Source organism: Haliotis asinina, chromosome 1 (assembly GCF_037392515.1).
Source record: "Haliotis asinina isolate JCU_RB_2024 chromosome 1, JCU_Hal_asi_v2, whole genome shotgun sequence".
NCBI classification, from domain to species: Eukaryota; Metazoa; Mollusca; class Gastropoda; order Lepetellida; family Haliotidae; genus Haliotis; species Haliotis asinina.
In genome coordinates this window covers 63,191,585-63,214,118 of record NC_090280.1, presented here as the reverse complement: position 1 = coordinate 63,214,118, position 22,534 = coordinate 63,191,585, and the positions used below count along the sequence as shown (strand labels likewise).

At 39.7% G+C, this 22,534-nt stretch overlaps 3 protein-coding genes across 3 annotated transcripts; all 3 read right to left on the bottom strand.

Annotated features, from left to right (window-relative positions):
* LOC137281792 (protein unc-93 homolog A-like) lies at positions 1 to 4,178 on the bottom strand. The gene is made up of 3 exons (XM_067813409.1): positions 3,155 to 4,178; positions 2,468 to 2,735; positions 1 to 1,974 (listed from the first exon to the last, which is right to left on the bottom strand). The coding sequence occupies exons 1-3, from the start codon at positions 3,998 to 4,000 to the stop codon at positions 1,697 to 1,699; spliced, it is 1,392 nt and encodes a 463-aa protein (XP_067669510.1). The 5' UTR covers positions 4,001 to 4,178; the 3' UTR covers positions 1 to 1,696.
* A 4,275-nt stretch (positions 4,179 to 8,453) lies between these two features.
* Positions 8,454 to 12,626, bottom strand: LOC137281780 (protein unc-93 homolog A-like). Its single transcript, XM_067813398.1, has 4 exons — positions 12,557 to 12,626; positions 10,544 to 11,411; positions 9,424 to 9,691; positions 8,454 to 9,013 (listed from the first exon to the last, which is right to left on the bottom strand). The coding sequence occupies exons 1-4, from the start codon at positions 12,589 to 12,591 to the stop codon at positions 8,748 to 8,750; spliced, it is 1,437 nt and encodes a 478-aa protein (XP_067669499.1). The 5' UTR covers positions 12,592 to 12,626; the 3' UTR covers positions 8,454 to 8,747.
* Positions 12,627 to 18,600: 5,974 nt separating this feature from the next.
* Positions 18,601 to 21,137, bottom strand: LOC137274354 (protein unc-93 homolog A-like). Its single transcript, XM_067807511.1, has 3 exons — positions 20,292 to 21,137; positions 19,530 to 19,797; positions 18,601 to 18,944 (listed from the first exon to the last, which is right to left on the bottom strand). Exons 1-3 carry the CDS (start codon positions 21,135 to 21,137, stop codon positions 18,601 to 18,603), a joined length of 1,458 nt encoding a protein of 485 aa, XP_067663612.1.
* Positions 21,138 to 22,534: the final 1,397 nt, after the last annotated feature.

Here is a 22,534-nt window from a genome sequence, read left to right as displayed (position 1 = left end):
CAAAAGTGTGTTTTTATTCGACATGGAGCGCAAAATACAGAAATAATATCTATGTGCATACATTTACAACATGAAAACCAAGGCAAACAAACTAACCAAACGAAATATTTTCCATTCAGTTAACGAAGAAAACCATTCCGCTCAGGGTCATTATGAAATTAAAGTATATCCTTGTTTGAGATGGCCCCTGGTTCATGATCACGTTTCAGATGCATCAGCATTGTCCCTGTTTCAGACGTAAACGTCCCTCCACTTCCACATACTCCTGCCACATGCTCCGGTGGGTTTGTCTAGTGTTTCACCCGTCACGGCGAAGGACTGGGTCGATTCCCAACATGGGTACAATTAGTGAAGCCATTTCAGGTGCCCCGAGCCGTGATATGGCTGGAAATATGGCTAAAGGAGGCGTACAACCACTCACACACAACCGTGATGTAACGAATATTAATGAGGTTAAATTACAATCACTGACAGACCCCGGCTTGCAGATATGGTTCAGGATGCAAATGTGTTCACGATGGCATCTTCCGTTTATGACATTAGTATTTTATGATGTTTCATGTGACTAATAAGCCTTTATAAATCCAGTTTTAATTTGGCTTTAAACGTCCCTAAACCTGAAGTTGGAATTGTAAATCAGACCCTAACATAATCATAATGTATGAAGCAGAACTCATTACAGGACTTGTAACTATCTCATGATAGAGATTACTTTCAAACATAAAGTAGGCTAGTAGACCAAGATTGAGTCCTGGCAAAGTAGATGGTGATTCCCTTCTGGACTCCCGTACCAGAGTTGCTAAGCGCCTTTCTCTTGACGCTCTCATATATCTGGCTGTCCAGTCACTTTAAACGTATCCAGGTAGTCGTCAAGTTATTTATCTTAAGCCTTGTCAACAGTAAGAAAGTTTCAGAATATCTTCTATCTTTACATTAAGCAACACAAACATTAATGTTTCGTTCCGAATTAGTGTGTGAATCAGTCTAGTTTCACGCTAGTATCTGCAATGACATCGCTATGATATCACTAGTATTAGAAATGGGACGCCCACTGCGCATTACCATTGGTGGTGTGTGGTCCTGTGCACAGAGCCCAGGTTGAAGTTCAGCAAGGATGGGCGTGGAGTGTCCTGGCATGTCTGGCACTTTGACTCCTGAAGGTTTCTAAGACTTCAGTCCTACTCCAAAACAAATGTGATACATGTGGTCTCACCCTAGACAAGTGAGTTTTGTTCAAAATTGCCACTGTTCACTCAGTGGGATTAGTCATGTGACTATTAACCTTCTAGGGCCTCACAGGCAGCTTGTGTTACCGAGGTCATAATAATCAGATTATATGTGTGCGCTTTGAGCAGGATATGAGGCCTGGAAACCAGTGTTATAAATACGTTATTACTAAAGAAAAAAGAGCTGTGTATGGATCGCTGGAACTCAATGATGCCAAGCAGGCATTCGCACCTAGATATATATCTTAGTGGTGACTTATGAGGCACAGCAGCATTCCTGAACTAGGTATTTAGAAACGCACAGTTAACCTGAATGGATTGCTTATCAGGATCATGCCATCGCAAAGTTTACGTTTCTTACTTGAATAGGTAACACACACAAATAACTGTGGCCCTGTAGGTGCAAACGAAGTGGAACAAAGGAAACTTACACTACACACATTTTCGTGAACGTATTCTAACACATGGTGTTAGTTAGTGTATTTTGATTCTGTTGTACCATTTGAAATGATTTCTAATGAAGTAGTAGCTTTGCCCTCTTTGCGCTTCTGGTGCACTCGTGAGTAAATCTCCACGCCAGCATACATTACCATTGCCACGGCTAACAAAGCCAACACACAAATAAGTCGTGTCTTCAAACACAGGAAGTTGCTGACAACAAATGTGATCGTGAATCCTATGGCTTTCCAAGTGTGGAAATTAGCGAAGGCTGGTTCCTTCTTCTCTGGGAACAGCAGGGCGATCAGAGCTGGAAATAGAAATAAGACGGGCATGAGTTTGGGTATAACACTAATTGGAACAGTTCTAAACATGATCACTAGATTGTCTGTTCCAGACTTGATTACTGACCCACGCTATACGGCTAGAATACTGCAACTGCGGCGTTAAGAAAACAAACAAAATATCAGTGGACTCCATCATGTTAATATACTTTGCTTTTCTGATGTGGGCGAGGGTAGCCTTCACTGGACATGTTAAAGATCTGGGTTCGATGCTTCACACGACCACACATTGTGGCTCTTTTCTGGTATCCCCCGTCGTATATTATTGGTGAAATGGGCGAAAAAAAAACAAACTCACACACTCACTCACATTAGCGTGATGCCATAGAGAATAAAACACATTCCTTTATTTTTGTTCAGGACATTGCAATTATCGGGTAATTAACCCTCCTAGCCTGCTTAAAATAACATTCTGTTGTTCGATGATAATGAGATCACGGATTGTGAAAAGGTTCTTACAGTTTGACTGTGTCTCCCATATTCCTTCCCCGATGGCCCACACGATGGGAATGACGAAGATGTACTTGGTGTCGTCACTTGTCGGCGTCCATAGGTAAAGCGTTATGAACACCCCTCCTTGTAACAAAGCGGCTGCGAAGAACAGAATGTACCGTCCAATGTACTTGGCAATACGACTGAAGATGAAGGCACAGGAAGCAGTGGTGGCCCCATACGTCGCCATGACGAAACCAACCATGTGTATTCCGATAGGACAGCTGACGAAGGACTGCAATAGAAGGTATACTGATTGTACCTTGTAAAATCATACTTTGATACATACAACGTTTAGTATATTCATGCTGTTGAATAAATACTGCAAATATACAGTGATGTTTACGTGATACCTTTTGTTTTGATTCTGCTGTTGTAAACATGCATTCTGCCTATTGTATACATCTGTTCAGGGCCTTTGACACGACAAACTAACGTTTAAATCACAAAATACTTTCTTAAACTGACACCAAGTGTACGTGAGTGTTAATATCCACTGAGAGACAACACTATGGTTATCTTCGATGGGCCATTTTCTTCACTTACGAGGCACAGAGCAATTAAAAAGTTCATAAATTTATGATTTATGAAATGTCTTTCTCAGGACGTGACAAATCTCACAATGATACAATTGTTAGAGAACCATTAACCTACCCTTGTATAGTCTGACCATAATATGCCTTGCTCCACAGCTTGGAACATTATGAAAGGAACAAGGAATATCAGCTTGCTAGTGAATAATGTTACAAAGAAGGAGCTCAGGGATTGCTTCAAGCTGACGTTGCTGCTCCAGTCACTTTTTGGTAATGGTGGCAGGAAGACGACTGTGATGATCAAAGCAATAACACCACATCCAAGGCAGACTCCAAGAAAAATGTACACCAGGCTCATCTCTGGAGTAGCTATGTCCGTTCCATTGGCTACTCCAGGACAATAATCAGAACCACAAACGGCTTTTCCTGTGACATTGCTGTAGGTTCCTGATTGCAGGATAAGAGATGACACAAGGTTGCCTGGAATTTGGGTGGTCTCATAAACGGTGAAGAAGAGTCCGTTCAGTTTACTGAGGACATCGTACGGTTCAGCGCCTGTAGACTTGGCAAGAGAGTAAGAACAGACCGAAATGTATATACTCTGACTTGTCCAGAGAAAACCAGAGATGGCCCCGAGGAGAATTGAAGAAGGAATGAGGGTGTAAAATGCCGGATAGAAGTTCGAAGATGTATACAGCAAGTGTATCACCCAAGACAAGATTAAAGACATCTTGATTCCCATAAATCGAATTACAGCTGGGGCCATGATTCCGGAAAATATAATGGAGGCATACAGAACGCTCAAAGAAATAATTCCAAGGTCTGCCTCTTCGTTGAGGCTGCTCTGCAGGTTCTGAATAGCCACGTAAGCAGAAAATGCCGCAAAGAAGGCAGCTGAAAGCACAGCACTACTTCTGGTTTCCTTCCCTTCAAAGGCATATGTCTTTGGTTCTTCCTTTTTCTCCATTTTAAGTTTTGTCAATAAGCTGTATCAATACAGGTTGGACGGTAAATTCAACAGGATTCTAAGAGGACGTCGATTTCCAAGCGTATGCAGTCCAGCATTACTTTCAGAGTTTCAAAGCTAAATAGTAGTTTCTAAAGGAACAAACCCAACTGCTTGAATCGAGCCACAAGCCATATCTAGAACACATATGGTGGCAGTGGGCGGGCCCTTCGTTTTGGAAGGTTTCATTTTGTTTACAGGGGGTTGTAAAATTTAAAACTGGGAACCAGCAAGTATCATATCAACATAATCATAGGTATACATCACAGGAACCCCCACTGAAATGGACCGCTCTGTTGGCGTAATTTATTATAAAGGGAAAGGTCAAACGTATGTTTATCAGTACATACTGGAATGTTGGTGGACGTTGCTAAGAATGGCAATGACAAAGCAGAACGACGAACAAACTCTCCATCACAGGGTTGTGTTCACATTAACACAATGCGCTTATCTAAATCCCATTAAATACTATGTTCTCAATGTGGTTATTGTGTTTTGACCTCAATAATTAGGCATATTAATACAGGCTCCAGGTGTGTTTGTTGGTAGTTGTTCATCTCACCTGTGTACCCATTCATCTTTTTGTTGACAAAGTTATGAAGATTTCATGTTTGGATTCCTCGTTAGGTTAGACCTCGGTTCCCAGTAGCATGTACCTCTCGACAGAGACGCCTAATATCGTAGGGTGGTTAGAAACGGTGATGGGGCCGTTACCAACATATACAAAGACTTCACCTGAAACAAACTGGGTACGTATGGTACAAACAGCATTTTGTATCAGAGATCATTTGTGTCACTGATGCATCAAATGTCTTCCCTAAGTAATACCATAAAACCCTTTGGAAACTTTACTGAGGCATTGAGTGTTGTAACCTTGAGCAAACAACCTCTGGGCAAGAGTCATGTGCCGCTCTGTGGAATCCAGGTAACACCAAAATGCTCGATGGTACTTCAAAATGTGTAAAATTTGAAAGTCGAAGACAGGAGCTGTTGGAAAAGGTCTTATCTCCAAAGTATTCATAAATAACTATTAATAAGGAAGTCCAACATTTTACATATAATTCTCTCAGTAAACTTCAAGTGCTTTAATTTTCGAGGAATCGTCCTTAACCTCTGAAGATATATACGATAGGTGTATTGGTACCGTATACAAATCAAATGTTTTGACAGTGTGTAAAATTTGGAGAATCCATATGGTAATAATTCCGAGTGTCTCAAGTACGATCTGTGAATAAACAGAAAATCCTCCTGGATAGTAGTAAAGAGTATGTTTTTTCTTGGAGACAAGGGGTTATAGGTGGTACATTTGCTGTGCCCAGGAATATATCTGTCTTGTTGTGGACGTTAGTGTGCTATGGAATCCTGTGCAAAAGAGGAATGGTCATATTATTTGTCATCAATTTATGACATGATGTTTACACATGCGAGCTTGTCAGTGGGAACAACTATATACAACATATACCGGTTTTGGACGACTGCTGGCTGGGACAGGAAAGGTTAATTCCAAGTCTGGTTCATCATCATTTGCGTCTTACCAATGACGATATCACACACTCAAATAACTTACTATAAATGGCATTCCACAAATTCTTCTTCTCTTTTGTCTTTTGACAATCTCAAACGGTAGGTGGCTTTTTAACATAGTTTTGTCCTATACCTGATGAATGTTCTTGTCAACAATGGAGAAGTCATCTGTGCTTTTATGCCCTACTGGATTGTAGCAAAATAATGAGTTTTGGTTGCCACGTTAAGTTGACTTTATATCCTGACCTACTGAGTTGACCTTCACCTTCCTTTACACGTTAATATAAGTGAAGAGCCTGAGTAAACGTGTATTATTTTTTTACAGGAAAATGAAATTGTTTATATTTCAAGAAATCAGAAATATTTTTGCACATTTTCGAAAATCAAATTTTGTTTCAGAAAATCAGGGTGTTTTTTCAAAAGTAAGACTCTGGTCTGATTCAGTAGAGTCTACACCTGGTTAGCCAAACGCTTCAAAGCAATAACAATCACTCAACAGTTCAGATGACATTGTAGCATGTCTACCTGTAGATCCACCCAGTAGCAAAACATGGAGAAGTCGTTCTCTTAATTAATAAGAGGCAGCAACTCATCCAAATGAATGGTGTAATTGGGCTTTTGCCCTTTCTTGTGACCATAGCTGCGATGAAACCGTTAGGATGGTGTACATTCAATAACGTTTCCCGATAACGTCTTTCGACTTGTTGCACATAGAAGTCAAATCCAGTGATTTTTCATTGACATTCTGTAATGTCCACTGCAGTTAAGGTAGTATATTCTTAAGGTAGTATACTACAGTGGTAGTATATTTTCTGATGTCCTAATTTTCATCCGTAGGAATGAATGATTTTCAGAATTAAAATGTTGACATCCGCAAATAGACACATTTCTATTGATGTCAGTCTATGCTGGCTGGGTCGTTTCTTTAGTTTCTGTTTTGTCTCTCCAAAATGAATCATAGTGAAAAGTTCTGTTAAGATAGTTTTCAACATTTTTTGTGTCATATGAAGAAATAGTGCACGGAGGAACTCCCGTTCTATTTACGTTATTCGTGAATGTATGATAATGTAAGAATTCTTGCCACATATGAAAATGAAGATATTCCACATTTATTGTTCGTTTGTGAAAAAAACCCTTTTGTCTATTCGACGAACGTTTGTAAACAAATCTAGAAAAATGCAGGACTATTTCAAAATGGTTTCTTTACAAGGGAGATAAAAGTGAATCTGTTCGGGTAAATAAATTACAGCTATCACATAATTTTATTATTATCAGTACCTTGGTAGAATATTTCCATCCAGTTTCATCGAGTCGTTTGCAACTCTCTGTTCAGTTCAGAACGTCCTCGATATTTTAAGTGTTTTTCTTAAGCTTGGAGCAGTGGGTCAGTCTAGTGGTTGAAAGCATTTGCTCGTCACGCTGAAGATTCAGGTTCCATTCCCCATTGGTACCACGTGAAGCCAATTTCTGGTGTCCTTGGAATATTCCTCAAACTGGCGTAACACTAAACCCATTCACACTCACTTTAGCCAGAACATCCACAGTTTCAAGACTGGCACAAAAGATCGTCGGGGTGATGTATGGTTTTACGACCAATCCATCTGCATGTTGAATACAGAAAATTATTCTACGGAATCGCTTAACCGCAGAGATCGTATGCTCATATTTTTAACTTTCGTTTTTACTCACATAAAACAGAGAGTATATGTCAAGACTCGATAATGCTAATAATTCTGACCCATTTGTGTGCTCAAAGGGTAATGTGAGCCTTCAAGAAGTGCAGATGTTAATTTGATCATACTTAAGAACTTGAAGGAGCAACGTGTCTCTACTTACATCTGCATCTTACTACATCTTACTGTGTAGTTGTGACATTAAAGCGATTTCACACATATTAAGAAAAATTAGTCCTGTTTTCTTAAGAGATGCTTGGCGATTTAAAGAAGTATTTCAAGTAGTACATAAACTTTCTTTGTTCATGTGCTCTCAAATAAATGTTACAAGCATGTGCGCTCTGTGCCATGAGGTCTTTTCACAAAATTAGAGCGTGTTTCTTGCCTTACCTACCTATCAATATGAACAGAAATCAGAGTATGCACACAAAACCACAAAACAATACAAAGAAATCAGACAATATCACACAGCATTTTTATTATTTCCTTTCGCGAAAAGGAAAGTGTTAATATTGTTGCATTTAGTTCGATATAGTATAGCCCTGATGTATACATGTCACACGACAACCACTGTCACTTGTTTGGAGACGTAATTGATGCAGCGAATATCGTATCACTTCGCCTTCAGCATAGCCACGGTGACCTACATAATTCAGTCTTCATGTCAGGGTCAGGCTATCCTGTGTAACAGAGCCGATCCATTTCTGTGTCAACCTTGACAAACATGGTACCTAGGACTAGTTCTGCCATAGAATACACAAGTGGCAATGTTGCCACTCAAACCGTACTGTTAATACCTTGACTGACATTACTGTCCTACTTTAGTCAACTGTCTCCTTAGACAAGAGCTAGGGGTCCGAATAGGGATAGATAATAACATATTTGTTGGTTCAAGCTCTCAGATAAAGCTCGAGATGAGAAATTGTCGAGAAAACCATATATATCCGATGTACAGAGAAGACTGCACATGCTGGATACATATTTCACATTCGATCTTCTTGCTACGTGCGTACATTCCATAACATGCAACATTGCATAGTACACGAGGCACCGGGGAACAATATATTGTGATAAATATTTTACGTAATACTACTTTCACTTGTTTTGGTGTTTGTCCTCAGAAATGTGTATGTTTTAATAAATAACAGATGTTCTGCCTACATTTTATTTGGTAAAGTTCCGTTGTTTTCGCAGGTGATCGATTAATTTGCCTTCGCGTGTATTTGGGATCTGAGAAACAGGATACTATCACCTTTCGTGAATGCTTGCTATCATTACTTGACAGTGATTCATATTAGATAGATGTCAAATGTAGCTTACAACTAAATCGTATGACAGTGGAGTTACTGCGGTGTCTTATCCCCCTCCACTCCTTTCAACGCCCGATGGAAACTGCTTCGACATGACTCTCTTTACCGTTGACATTTTATACGAAAATTATGTTTTGCCGGTGATATTCCAAGGACACTTATATGCCGTGGCTTGTAATCGTCTGAAGGGAACAACTGAAGTTATAAGGACGTTTTAGATACTTTTTTGTCCTCCATTTTGATATCTGGTTTCGTGACCTCACTCCCGTGAGACCTTCTAGTATAAATCTCCACACCAGTGTACATTGTCATAGCAACCACTAGCAGGGTCATCACAAATATCAGCTTGGTCTTCAAGCACAGGAAGTTACTCAGTATAAACGTAAGTGTGAATCCGATGGCTTTCCAAGTGTGGAAGTTGGCAAATGCAGGTTCTTTCTTCTCGGGAAACAGCAGGGCAATGAGAGCTAGAAAAGAGTTGGAAACAAGAAAATAGAAAAAACTGGTAAACCATTGCATTCATCGTGACGAGAACTTAGCTGACAACATTACGTAGTAAGTGATGACATATTTACATGCATGCAGATGACAATGTAAAACTGTTCATGATTATTGTTAGGCATTTTATTTGCAAGTGAATGGTTCATTAGCCTGTGCAGAACAGGATGCTTTCACCACAGGATATCACCACTACCAATGCGATGTGGTGACGTCTCTGAGAGTTATTTTATAAATAATGACGTACAATAGTGACAGTGTATGGATAACAACTTCTATTTTCTATTTTGTGCGTTTATTGTGGATTGGAGAAGTAAATACATTATTTTTGCTTGTTCTACCATGTAGATATGTACACTAATGGGGACAGGCAACTTACAGTTGGATTGTGTTTGCCAAATGCTTTCGCCAAGACCCCATGCAACCGGAATCAAGAAGAGGTATGTTAAGTCCTCGCTTGTGGGCATCCATATGTACAGGACAATAAACACTCCACCTTGCAGAACAGCAGCAGTGAAGAACAGGATGTAACGCCCAATGTACTTCGCAATACGACTAAATATAAAGGCAAAGGAGGCAGTGGTCGCCCCATATGTTGCCATGATGAAACCAACCATGTGTATTCCGATCGTACAGCTGACATACGACTGCAAAGAAAAGGAAAGTCTTCATGGCACTCTGCAAACTGGACATTGTAAATGAAACGATGCATTGACAGAATTTCTACCAATAGTAAAGTACAATATTAAATGAATGTTTCACCCTAATTTCTTTCTGTAGGTGTAAATATAATATATTTGGAACAGAGTTCATATATGTGTTTCAGTGGTATTGAAAGCTTGTATGATGGATAGGCACACTCTTTATTGTAATAGATACGACGGATCGGTGACTTGTTTGATAATAATGTTAGCATCTACATCTATTCAAATAAAGAATGTGTCTATCGTTTATTATTTAATTTTATTATTTTATTAAATATACAGTATATTAATAGTTTCTTTTTCTTTATAACGCCACGGAAACGATGGATCATTGTGTGAGTGGGTTTCTTTTAGTGAAGCTGTAGGTGAATGAACCCTTGGATTAACCACGTTTTGTATTAAGAATGCAGTGTATGAGGCCAAAAGGTTCTGATGACAACTGAACTCATGGCAAAAAATCACACAAGATTTGTTAAGACTGAACGCTTTCGGATTATGATGGTTTCAAATTCGTACTGAGAAACGAAAACATGTTTCAAAATATCTGTCCATATGGGTCCTTATATTTGGGCTTCTTAATTCTTAACGTTCATTTTGTATGGAATTATAATGTTATGCAGGCGGGTATAATCAGAAACCCAAAACAAACGAAATGGACATTAAAGTAATGTAATAGACGGTCGAATACGTGAGCTACTTTCGCCATTTGCAACAACATTCAACAACATCAAACAGCAAATTCAATCGAGCTTTGTACTCTTACACAATACAACATCCAATGAACCAATCACCTACCCGCGTGTAGTCTCCCCAAAGGATGGCTTGTTCCACGGCCTGGAACATGATGAAAGGAACCAGGAATATCAGCTTGCTCTTGAAGAGGGTCACAAAGAAGGAGCTGAGGGACTGCTTCAAGCTTGAGTTGCTGCTCCAGTTACTTTTAGGTAGAGGAGGAAGGAAGAAGACCGTGACGAACAAAGCAATAACATCACATCCCAGGTAGATACCAAGCAGAGTGTACACGACGCTCGACTCAGGAGTGGCTATTTGGCTTCCATTTGCTGTCAGTGGACAATAATCCGGACCACATACAGCCCCCTCCGACACATTACTGTACGTTCCTGTTTGTAGAATCAGTGACGATACCAAATTCCCTGTTATCTGTGTCGTCTCAAAAACCGTGAAGAACAGGCCGTTCAATTTGCTGAGAACATCGTACTCAGTGTTACCTGTAGTCTTGGCAAGGGAGAAGGCGCACACTGAGATGTAGATGCTTTGGCCAGTCCACATGAAGCCCGATATGGCACCAAGGAGGATGGATGAAGGAATTAATGTGTAGAATGTTGGGTAGAAGTTCGAGCCTGTGTACAAGATGTGACAAATCCATGACAGGATAAGGGATTTTTTTACTCCAAGAAATTTAATCACAGCTGGAGCTAAGATTCCTGAAAATATTATACATGCGTACAGGACGCTTAGGGAAATGATGCCAAGATCTTCTGCCTGATTCAAGCTGCTCTGGAGATTCTGTATCGCCATATAGGCTGTGAACGCTGCAAAGAATGCAACCGACAGAACAACCGAACCCCTGGTTTCCTTCCCCTCAAAGGACGAAGCCTGTTTTCCATCTTCTTTGCTCATGATTCTCCGTGTATCTGGGATCCTGGAGGACAGAAAAAATGTTTCACTCCTGAACACAACGCCGAACTGCCCCACGGACGGAGACTTGGTCAATGCCAGTCCTATATGTTTCCAGTGTGTACTCAAAACGGTAATTTATGCTTGTAGTCCGATGTACATATCCTTCAGTTCCTCTAGGACTTTACACCCACAAGGATACTCCTTAAACGTTCAAAGTTGATATTTATATGGCCCTTGAAGCTGTCATTTGAAGCAATGACTAGGCATATGTACAATGATGAATAGCAGCATCAAGTCAATATATATGATGAATTAACGTGAACTGGTTTGATTTTTATCTACGGGTCAACACTTCAGTTCCAGCACCAGGTGACTCACCGTAAACCAGAGAATGGTATCACCTTAATCTATTATGGAAGATAGAGTATGGACACGTAAGATTTAATTGTGTGTAAGTGAGTGGACGATGTAAAGTTAGGCCTTTATAGTCAGCACTGATATCATGATATTGTCTGTAATAAGTACTGAGTTTTTCTCCATGGCTTCAAAGGGTGTCAGGATAAGAATAAAGAAAGCAATATTCTTTTAGAAAAAGGGTACATATTTTCACATGTTTACAGAATAGAAGATCCTACGGGCAACATGGATGGCGATGTGGTGTTCTGCCGCGCAGTATCTGGTCAGTGTGTATGCACGCACACGCACACGCACACGCACACGCACACGCACACGCACACGCACTCACAACACATACACTTGTTATGTGTAAGAGGTACGATGTTCAGAAGAGTAAGGTAGTAGATATGTATAGAAAACAACAAAATAATGACACGACGCGAATTGTGTTCAAAGCGTTTCATCTATATCTTTTATAAAAGTGTGTGTGTGTGTGTGTGTTTGTGTGTGTGTGTGAGAGAGAGGGAGTGTGTGTGCGTGTTAGTGTGCTTGTGTGTATTAGTGTATATTAGCATATTCTTTAGTTTCAACACACGTGATGACCTAGAGTCCAATGTATGTTATGTTCATTGTACATTATAAATATTACATAACACGTTGCATGATTGTTTTTCTTTAGCTTTTTCGCTCTAGATCTGTAATTTAAACTGTTGGATATCACATGCCAATCAACATATCTCCATTATTTCCACAAAAAATAACCACACATACCTTGACAGGCCCGTGCACAGGTGTTGTTGACTCATGTAATGGTAAACCCAGAAGCAGAAAGACAGCCTGTCTCAATGTGTCATGAGAGAATGTGCCTAGCAGGAACACACCTTTTATTACCTATTGTATATGCATGAAAGAAACGTGTCGCTGTAGAAATATATATATATATATATAACAAAGACAGAAATACGCCTTGCGTACTGTCATCAGATGAATGTGACATATGACGTAGGAAGAAGTACAGGAAGTAACAAAAACATATATATACTTGTGTGTGTGTCTATATATATATATATATAGATATAGATATATATACACACACAAGTATATATATATGTTTTTGTTACTTCCTGTATGTACGTATGTATGTATGTATGTATGTATGTATGTATGTATGTATGTATGTATGTATGTATGTATGTATGTATGTATGTATGTATGTATGTATGTATGTATGTATGTATGTATGTATGTATGTATGTATGTACACACACACAAGTATATATATGTTTTTGTTACAAGTATATACACACACACACACACACACATACACACACACACACATTTCTGTCTTTGTTATTACCTTTAGGGATTAGCTGTGTCTCAAATAAAATCTGACTTTCTATAAAAGCCCCTACATCAACCGCAGAACATTTTTTAACTAAAAGATGAGCCGGAATTATGTTTAAGAGGTGTAAACTGAAATAAAAAGAATTTTAAATCATGTGAGAGGTTCGATTTTATTTTAGAATAGTTTCGAGTACGAAAAGCGTGTTGACACAAAAAGATGAGTCTTGGATTGGAACTCCCGGTTACAATTTCTCGGAATGACGCAAGCACAATGCTGCATTATAACATCGTTCTCTCTCTTCAATCTCTGTATGCATCTCTCTCTCAAATTTTCTTTCACGCAACTACCCACGAAGATCAGGCTTAGTACTGGTCTCCAGCAAACATCTTGTCGTAAGAGGTGATTACATGTCTGGACACGTGTCATCGAATCCAGATGGCGTTGAACGATGCTCATACTTTTGATCACTTGATTGTCCGTCCCAGATTCGATTATTTACAAACCCGTGCCACATAGCTGAACTATTGTTGCTTCACGTGTTAAATAACCAATGAACAAACAAATCATACCACATCAATGCAAGAGTTTATTTGTGTCACTCCAGAGCCCAGTCTGGAGTTGAACGTGTTATGCCTTAATCGTGACTTTGCAAGAAGGAACGCTAACACAGCCTTTGTCCTGAAAACAGTCACTCGATCTTAAATGGAGTGAGGCCTGGACCCTTAATCATGAGTGCCCAAATCCACGAATTGGCAAAGTAAGTCAACTTTTGTCCTGTCCTGGTGCTGATCTATCCCAGCCTTACCTTACACACACCCTAGGTAAATAACCTGCGTGTTAGTCACTGGCAAGGTCCGGCAATAAATCATTAACCAGCGTGTTTAGTCCTAAGAGTTACATCTGCATACCCTGCATCTCAGGGCATTGATGCATGCCGCCAGTCAATGGTAAGTGATAGTAGGTGATTGAATAGCTATTAACGCCACGTTTAGCAAGTCCCACGATATCACAAAGTGAGTGAGTTTAGTTTTACGCCGCAATCAGCAATATTCCAGCTATATGGCGACGGTCTGTAAATAATCGAGTCTGGACCGGCTATTTCAGTAATCAGCATCATGAACATCGAGCTGCGCAATTGGGAACCGATTACATATTGGTCACCCAAGCCAGAGAGCCTGACCACCCAATCCCGTTAGTCGCCTCTTACGACAGGCACAGTCGTCTCTTACGTGCATAGCCAAGATGAAAAACTATGATGTACTACTACATGTATAGGAATCGAACCAGGACTTTTATCTCGACGAGCGAAAAGTGTTACCACGAGACTACAACTATGTATTACGTGTGTTGCGACCTAAATTGTAACGACTCCATAAAATCCAATTAACGAAAAGTGGAACAATATACTGCTAAATATATGATGATTCGTTTTGCCACATTGTCGTAAATTGTAATAACTTCGTGTGGTATAGCTTTTTTGTTTAATGCAGTATCAAGCAGTTTTCCAGTTATATGGCAACGGTCTGTAAATAATTGGGTCTGGACCAGACAATCCAGTGATCAACAGCATTAAAGGGACAACATCCCACCACATCAATGTAAAAAAACCCCACAAAACAAACAAAAATAACCCACCATAACGCTTTAATCTCAATGAAGCTTCCATATAATTTATTTCCAAAAAATTACGTACATGTGAAAAAATTCAAATGAATTAATGCAACGTTGCATTAAATCGTGTCTCGCGCTCTCAACCGGCTGACCAATATTTCAAGCGATCCGTTTAGGGCAATAGGCCACATGGGACACAATACGAATGTCCTACGCACAATTTGTGATTGAAACTAGTTCGGCAAACACCGACAAAACCGCGTGCGAATGTTTTCCGGTACACAACGATTGTTGACATTCCACATATGGCAAGTGTTATCTGTGTGGAAGCTGTTCGCATGGAAGTTTCAATTACCAGGTATTTTTTGCCTCATTAGGAATCTAAAATTACCGCATATGCCCCAAAATATAAAATATAGGTACACATATTGTAAAAAATGTGTGACATTGTGCCTGTAAGATCGATCTAATAGGGACTCGATGACATTTTCAACCGAGTCTGCGGCCCTGACAATAAGATCCCGTTAGTCGTCTCTTACGACAAGCATGGGTTACAGAAGACTAATTCTGACACGGATCTTCACGGATCTGCATTGTGGTAAATCGTAGTGAAATATACTATATTTGGAACCCCACAATGACATTTTGGTGGATATTTAGGATTAGAGAAAGAACTTTGTTATTTATCTGGGATGCATTATCAGGTCCCATATCTTCACTCCATGACTAACCCGTCTCACACTCAAGGCTTGTTTATCGCTACCGCTGCTTCATAGGTCCTTTCATATATATCTTGTGCTGCTTACATTAAAGATATACCCGTAGCAGAGGGTACAGGGCAGATAAAACTATGGAAACGTTTAGGGGACAGTTTCGTACGTTTCTGAATGCGGTGCAAAATCGTGATACTTATGTGCGAAGAAAATATCAAAATCTCATGTTTTCTTTTCTCTCCAAATAAAAAAAATCTTGAAAAGGAAAGCGATTAGCGATTATGTCACATACAGTGTTCCGTACGGTACGCTCGGTACATTATCATTGTTAACTCGTGACTGATTGTAGAGGCACTTCATCTCGGCTTAAATCTTATGTCAATATCCAGATATGTGTGTCATACATTGTCCTAACTTTAATAACAGGATTTGCATGTAGATGTTACAGTGCTGATATAATGTATACAGTTAATTCACTCCCGTTAGTGTTTTACGTAGTATTTCATAGAAAAAAAGTAGATTCCACCAAAACTGAATGTAAGAAAGAACTCAAAAGACAGAATTTAAAATTTAAAATTTAATTTTAATATGTGCATATGCGCATTATATCAGTTCTGGTTAAGGTACTGTTATAATATGTGCATATGCGCATTATATCAGTTCTGGTTAAGGTACTGTTATAATCAGACGCGCACATTTTTGTATAACAGATCAGCACTCCACGAGCGGCTTTCGCTAAGCGGGGATTGGAGTAGCTGGTGACCGAGTTGGTAAAGCGTTGGCTTGCCAAGCCGAGGGCACGGGTTCGATTCCTCACATGGATTTAATATGTGATGCCCATTTCTGGTCTTCGTTTGTTCGTCCCCCAGGAATGATATTGGTGGAATATTGCTAAAAGCTGTGAAAAACCCATTGCACTCACTCAGCCACGGCAAGGTTCTAAGTTCACAACAGTAATTCACTCACAACAGATACTCATTAATTCCTCATGCCCCAAAGGTATATTTTGTCTGGTTATCCATATTTGACCCATCAATCAGGGCGGCAACACGACACAAGAGACATAAACACAGTTACCAGGTCATTGCTATCACGAGTGGTTAACGCCAAGTCATGCTGATGTGGACACATGCTACAGGTCGCTTCATAAATCAACTTTATCTGGAGCAGGCCAAGGATGGTAGCTTTTACGTTCACTCTTCAACTCGAACTGAACCATAGCGGGATATTAACTCGGGTTGTAGTTGATATGAAGCTGTAACTTCTTATAATTTTCTCAAATATACTACCCATCAAAGTTTAGATTCGCTAGTGTAAATATAGCCCCTTACTTGATTAAACTGTTCTAAACTAGGTTTTGTAAAATATTCGATACTAATTTATTAAAAGGTGCTCTTTATAGAAAAATTGATGTATTGTAAAACAAATTCGCAACTTTGCAAAGACAATGAGTTCAATAAATGATGACACTAGGTGAAAATTAGTTAATTCTTCACACATCTGTGCACTAAAACGCAGCCGTTCACATGCAAAATAATTCCAGAAGCTTTTTAATTTGATGCATGGGTCTCATTAAATGAATTTATTTAAACTATTTTATACATTGCCTCATTTGCACACTCAGCGAAAATATAACTGACGGTGTTTATATCACTATTAAGCTTGTCAGAATACATTTCACTGATTTAAAAAGTCCAGTCGAGAGGCAGATGCTATTTTGTTTACATGCTATATAGTCGGTAGCAAGCTTATGGATCTTCAAAATAAAATAGAAGGATATTTTGTATATTTAACATAGCGATACGATAAATACGTTGTAAACATCTCACTCGGGTAATACGGTGTGATGTGCGCCTCTTTGTAGTAGTGTTATCTATCGTCTATAGGCTCAGGTGACACTGCTGTGAAGAAGCGTACATCAGGCCGCATTACCCTTGAGAGAAACATACAACTTATATAGAATTGTAACTATACATTTTCTCTATAGTCTGAGTGTCATATATTGTCTCAAAAATTCCTCCACAATACTGTTCAAGATATACTTTCATTGCATGCCAATATTATGTGTTGTTCATTAAAAATGTGTCTTTTGATTTTGAACCGGCAGATGGATTATGCATACCGAGTATACTATAACATACATTCCAACATGGTATGTTTGTCCATGATGTTCCTGTAAAAGAATGTTTTTTTCCTTGTCTTTTTCTGTTCAAAATATATTCTTTAAAGAGTACAATATCATTATTATGTGTTTTACGAGACAGGCAGTTTTTGATTTCTCGTTTCAGTTCCCACACAGCAATGGTATAGCTACTTGTGTGGGTGAATAAGTTTAGTTTTAAGCCGCTGTTAGCAATATTCCAGCATTATCACTACGAGAAATGGCTTCATGCTTCTAGGTATTTGTGGCTAGCCTGCAAGTGATCATGTCTGGATTCGAAAAAACAATGATTGTAATTATGAGAAACGATCCATGTTGCAATCAATCTCTTCCATCAGATCATTTCAATCGACGTTTACATTTATATGTCGTTTGGGGCCTTGGTTTAACCTTTGACACTTGTCCTAGATAGGTGTAGATCTATGTGTACTTATGGTCGCCGACACTTCTCTTGTATCAGGCTGTGTAGGCTGTCGAGCGGCATAGGATATCAGACGTAGTGATTTGTGGTCACGTCTATGTTGCATGAGGTTTCCAAATGATCACGACGACGGGGCATGACATCACGTTATGGCCACCAAATCAGTAGAGTCCCTTTCTGAACATCAGCGGCGGTGGGGTAGCCTAAGGGTAACATCGTAAAGCCCGACTTGAATTCCCCACATATGTACAATGAATACGATTTCTGGTGTCCCCTGCTGTGATATCGGTGGTAGTATTGATATTATGTTTTATGTGCACTTGCACTCAAGCAATACATTGTAGGAGGCACAGACATGCGTCGCCCCACACTGTATCCATATAGAGAATCAAACCCGGGAGCTCAATGCGGGAAACGAACGTTTTAGCCACATGACTATATCCTCCCTTTTTCGAGTATCATATGAACAGAATACCGGAATATACATAATGGTATAAAACGGACTCATTTATTACTTATGCACATAAATAGACTAAGTATTTACACAGAACAAAATTGTTCTTTTCAATCTGTTTTCGGACAGCTCTTGTCTACATTGCCATAATTAGAAGCAGGTGGTTGGGCGTCTGTTAGTATCGGAATATTTTCCTCTGAAACAGCTTTTGATGAAAGTCCGGAGTTGATATCGCCAGTCACTGTATGGCTTTTGTCATGGACCTTCCAATAAATCTCAACACCGGTATATAACACCATCCCTATGGTAAGTAGTGACAACACAAATATAAGCTTTGCCCTTAGACAAACAAATTCACTGAGTACAAATGTAATAGTAAATCCAATAGCTTTCCACGTGACAAAGTTGGCAAAGGCTGGTTCCTTGTTGTCGGGGAAAAGAAGAGCAATGAGTGCTGAAAAGTAGAAACACGAAAAAAAATAATTACATCCTTTTATGATTTTAGTAACTCTATGCTGTCTTAAGGGGACTAGCGGGATGGGTGACCAGGCTCACCGATCACTGATGCATGTCATCGTGTCCCAATTCCGTAGATCGATACCCACAGTATCAATCACTGTACTGAGCATTTACAGATTGCTGAATAAGCAATAGGCAGATCCGAGTTGGCAGCATAACTCGGTTTGGTAATTACATGAAAATTAATGTCTACCTCTGACATTAGGAAAACCAACTAACAAAATGAAATGGGGTTGTGGTAGTGTCATTCCTTGCACATAGAAAGATTGTTCCTGAAACTGGCTTGAGTAACGTATCTCATAAAATAGCTTACCACCAGATACTATGATGTAAATCCAACAGCAATACAAACGCAATAAGACAAATATAGTAGCCTATATTTCGTGATACTTCATTGGGAAGTCTTTCTAAACAGACATAGCACGTATTGTCGTACAGCTAGAATATTACGGAGTGCCGCGTTTAACAACAAACACACATATTATCATTGAGTTTAGTCCAACAAACAAAACAATCATACAGTTTGCCTGCGTCTGCCATATGCCTTCTCCCATGCCCCACAGAACTGGCAACATGAAGATGTATTTGGTGTCAGCAGGTGTGGGCGTCCACAGATACAGAACGATGAACAATCCTCCCTGGGACACGGCAGCAGCACTGAACAGCAGGATCCGCCCAGTGTACTTGGCAACACGACTGAAGACCAAGGCTGATATGGCCGTGGCAGTTCCATACGCTGCCATCACAAAACCAACCATATGGACTCCAACTGGGCAGCTGATATAGGACTGCAATAATATTTGAACATGCGAGGTGAACTTAAGACTCATAACATCAGTGATGATGTAGCCTTTCCTCAAATCGAAACTAAACGTTGCCAGATCATCTGTGTAAAAGTCAGATACATTGCAAGAAGGTTTTTGAATTTAAAATGGTGTCTGTTCAGACGTAATTTTTACGTAAATGCAACCTGACTGATAGAGAAGCGCTTGTCAATACAGTGAAAGCTGTCACAACCGGCATCTGTCCAATCCGGCAAGTCACCACCAGCATAAAATCTCAGTCCCATCTGTGGCATGTACATTTATCATGTACATCTATCATGTACATCTACATTCCGGTATGTAGTTTAAGCCGGATTATTTCTTCAGTCTCGATGAGTGCCGGTTTAGACAGCTTCCTCTGTATATCAATATGTTTTCATATATTTGTTACCAGACTTACCAACTTGAAAACGTTCACGCATCACGGAAGTGACGTACAGCCCAACTCACTTACTTACCAGCGTGTAGTCTCCCCACAACACAGCTTGTTCCACAGCCTGGTACATGATGAACGGAACAAGGAATATCATCTTAGACGTGAAAAGGGTAACGAAGAGAGAACTAAGAGATCCTGTTAAGGTTGTGTTTTCACTCCAGCTACTTTTAGGCAACGGCGGAAGAAAAAACACAGTGATAGCCACAGAAATAATATCAAAAGCAAGATATATTCCTAGCATTGTGTAAACCTTGTCCATGGAAGGTATGGCTACGTCAGTTCCATTGGAAGCCGAAGGACAAAAATCAGGCCCACAAACAGCTTCTTCTGTGGCATTTTGGTGAGTCCCCGTTTGTAAGACAAGTGACGACACTAGGTTTCCTGGGATCTGAGTTGTTTCATATATCGTAAAGAAAAGTCCATTAAGCTTACTGAGAACATTGTAAGTAGACTGTTTTGTATAACTGACAATGGAGAAGGAGCACATCGTGATGTAGATGCTTTGGCTCGTCCACAGAAAGCCAGAGATTGTCCCGAGAAGAGCAGACGAAGGAATGAGAGTAAAGAACGCAGGATAAAAATTGGATCCAGTGTAAATAGCATGGCATATCCATGATATAATCAGTGTATTTTTCACTCCTATCCATCGTATGACAGCTGGAGCACAGACTCCAGAGAAGATAATACAAGCGTACTGTACGCTAAGTGAAATCGTTCCCAGACCAGCTTGCTGATTAATGCTGCTCTGTAGATTCTGAATTGCCAAATATGCCGTGAACGCTGCAAAGAAAGATGCTGAAAGAACTCCACAACTTCGTGTCTCCTTCCCTTGGAAGGAAAGTTTCGGTTGTTCATATTCCTGCGTCATACTGAACGTTGTTTGACGAAACTCAGGGGTATTTGTCAAACAGATTTCAGCTAGTGAGTAGCTACGGACATTTCACACAAACGGAAGATTATAACTAATACTGTCACTGTCATTGATAGTAAACAGTGTAAACGTAGCCATTGCTACACGCACACATCACCTCTCACATCTAATCTCGTCAGTGCTATGTAGGTCATCAAGGCCACGCTAAATGTGCTTGATAAGTGTGTTTGTGGTATTTGTACAGTGAGAATACATAACTGATGGAGTCAAGCAAGGTCACATTACATTTCCGAGTAATCAGTACAACAGACTCAATAAATTGGGACCTTTAGTACATAAAACAAGGTATTCAAATTCCTTGCGCACCTGTTCAAGGGCAGTTGGTCACATGTTAAATAAATGTGCTGCATGCAAAGCTATTTTGAATATATGGACAGTTTTACCATCGATCCATGTCCATTTTATGTGGCAGAAAACCCCCAAATGATGCCGATCAAAGGCGTTCGCTGCTTGGTAGATTCTGCATCAGCACAGTTGCAGAACTTGCTGCAATGAAAGAAGCTGAAACTGCAAGACATTGCAAACATATGGCAAAATGTAAACGAAAATGTCAAATGATTTCAATGTGATTAGTAAATCCAGGAATACGGTGGTTTAATATGTTCTTTAATGTCGCATATTCCAGCCATGTGACAGAGATCTGTATATCATATGGACGAGAAAATTAAGTTATCAAGATCATGAGCATTGATCTACCCAACAGGGATACCATGATCAACAAGGTCAGTGAGTCTGACCACTCAATCTCATACGACAGGCATGGGTTACTGAAGAATTCTAATCCTGATCTTTTGCCGAGAATACGATCACGCGCCCAAGAATATGAACTGGGCACAACATGTGTAAAGGGCAAACATATCATGACGATGTATTCAGTTCATTTCAGCAACAAGAGGAAAACTGGAAGTCCTAGCAAAGAAATATTTTTGCAAATGGGTTTTTGTAGTCACGCCAGAACCATATCGTGCACGTTTTATTGATGCCATCACCTGTAATATCAGGGAAGGACATGGTCATTATGTAGGCGGAGCATGCACATGTTATCACCCAACAATGTTACAGATAACTGAAGGCTGCTGCATTCCGTCGACTTAGACAGGTTTTATGCTGATAATCACATCACTCTACAAAGTACACGCCAACTATATGAACGCAACGAGTGAGTATTAAACAAACCCTCAATCAACCCTTAAAACGAAAAAGCCAGTAGGAGAGGATCACTTATAAACACGTTAGATCCTATTTTCCTATTATTATTTATATTTTTAAATGTTCGTTTTCGTGATGTTTGGACGTTTGCGTACATTCAGCATCACATTCTGTAATATTAAAGA

What these genes read in the sequence shown, in the direction of transcription:
- LOC137281792 (XM_067813409.1), bottom strand. Translation starts at nt 4,000, where the DNA reads ATGGAGAAAAAGGAAGAACCAAAGACATATGCCTTTGAAGGGAAGGAA. An exon ending in TATGGTCAGACTATACAAGG is followed by an intron (nt 2,736 to 3,154) that starts GTAGGTTAATGG and finishes CTTCTATTGCAG; the next exon opens with TCCTTCGTCAGCTGTCCTAT. An exon ending in ATGGGAGACACAGTCAAACT is followed by an intron (nt 1,975 to 2,467) that starts GTAAGAACCTTT and finishes TTCTATTTCCAG; the next exon opens with CTCTGATCGCCCTGCTGTTC.
- LOC137281780 (XM_067813398.1), bottom strand. Translation starts at nt 12,591, where the DNA reads ATGAGTCAACAACACCTGTGCACGGGCCTGTCAAG. An exon ending in CTGTGCACGGGCCTGTCAAG is followed by an intron (nt 11,412 to 12,556) that starts GTATGTGTGGTT and finishes TCTGTCCTCCAG; the next exon opens with GATCCCAGATACACGGAGAA. An exon ending in TTTGGGGAGACTACACGCGG is followed by an intron (nt 9,692 to 10,543) that starts GTAGGTGATTGG and finishes TTTTCTTTGCAG; the next exon opens with TCGTATGTCAGCTGTACGAT.
- LOC137274354 (XM_067807511.1), bottom strand. Translation starts at nt 21,137, where the DNA reads ATGACGCAGGAATATGAACAACCGAAACTTTCCTTCCAAGGGAAGGAG. An exon ending in TGTGGGGAGACTACACGCTG is followed by an intron (nt 19,798 to 20,291) that starts GTAAGTAAGTGA and finishes ATATTATTGCAG; the next exon opens with TCCTATATCAGCTGCCCAGT. An exon ending in ATGGCAGACGCAGGCAAACT is followed by an intron (nt 18,945 to 19,529) that starts GTATGATTGTTT and finishes TCTACTTTTCAG; the next exon opens with CACTCATTGCTCTTCTTTTC.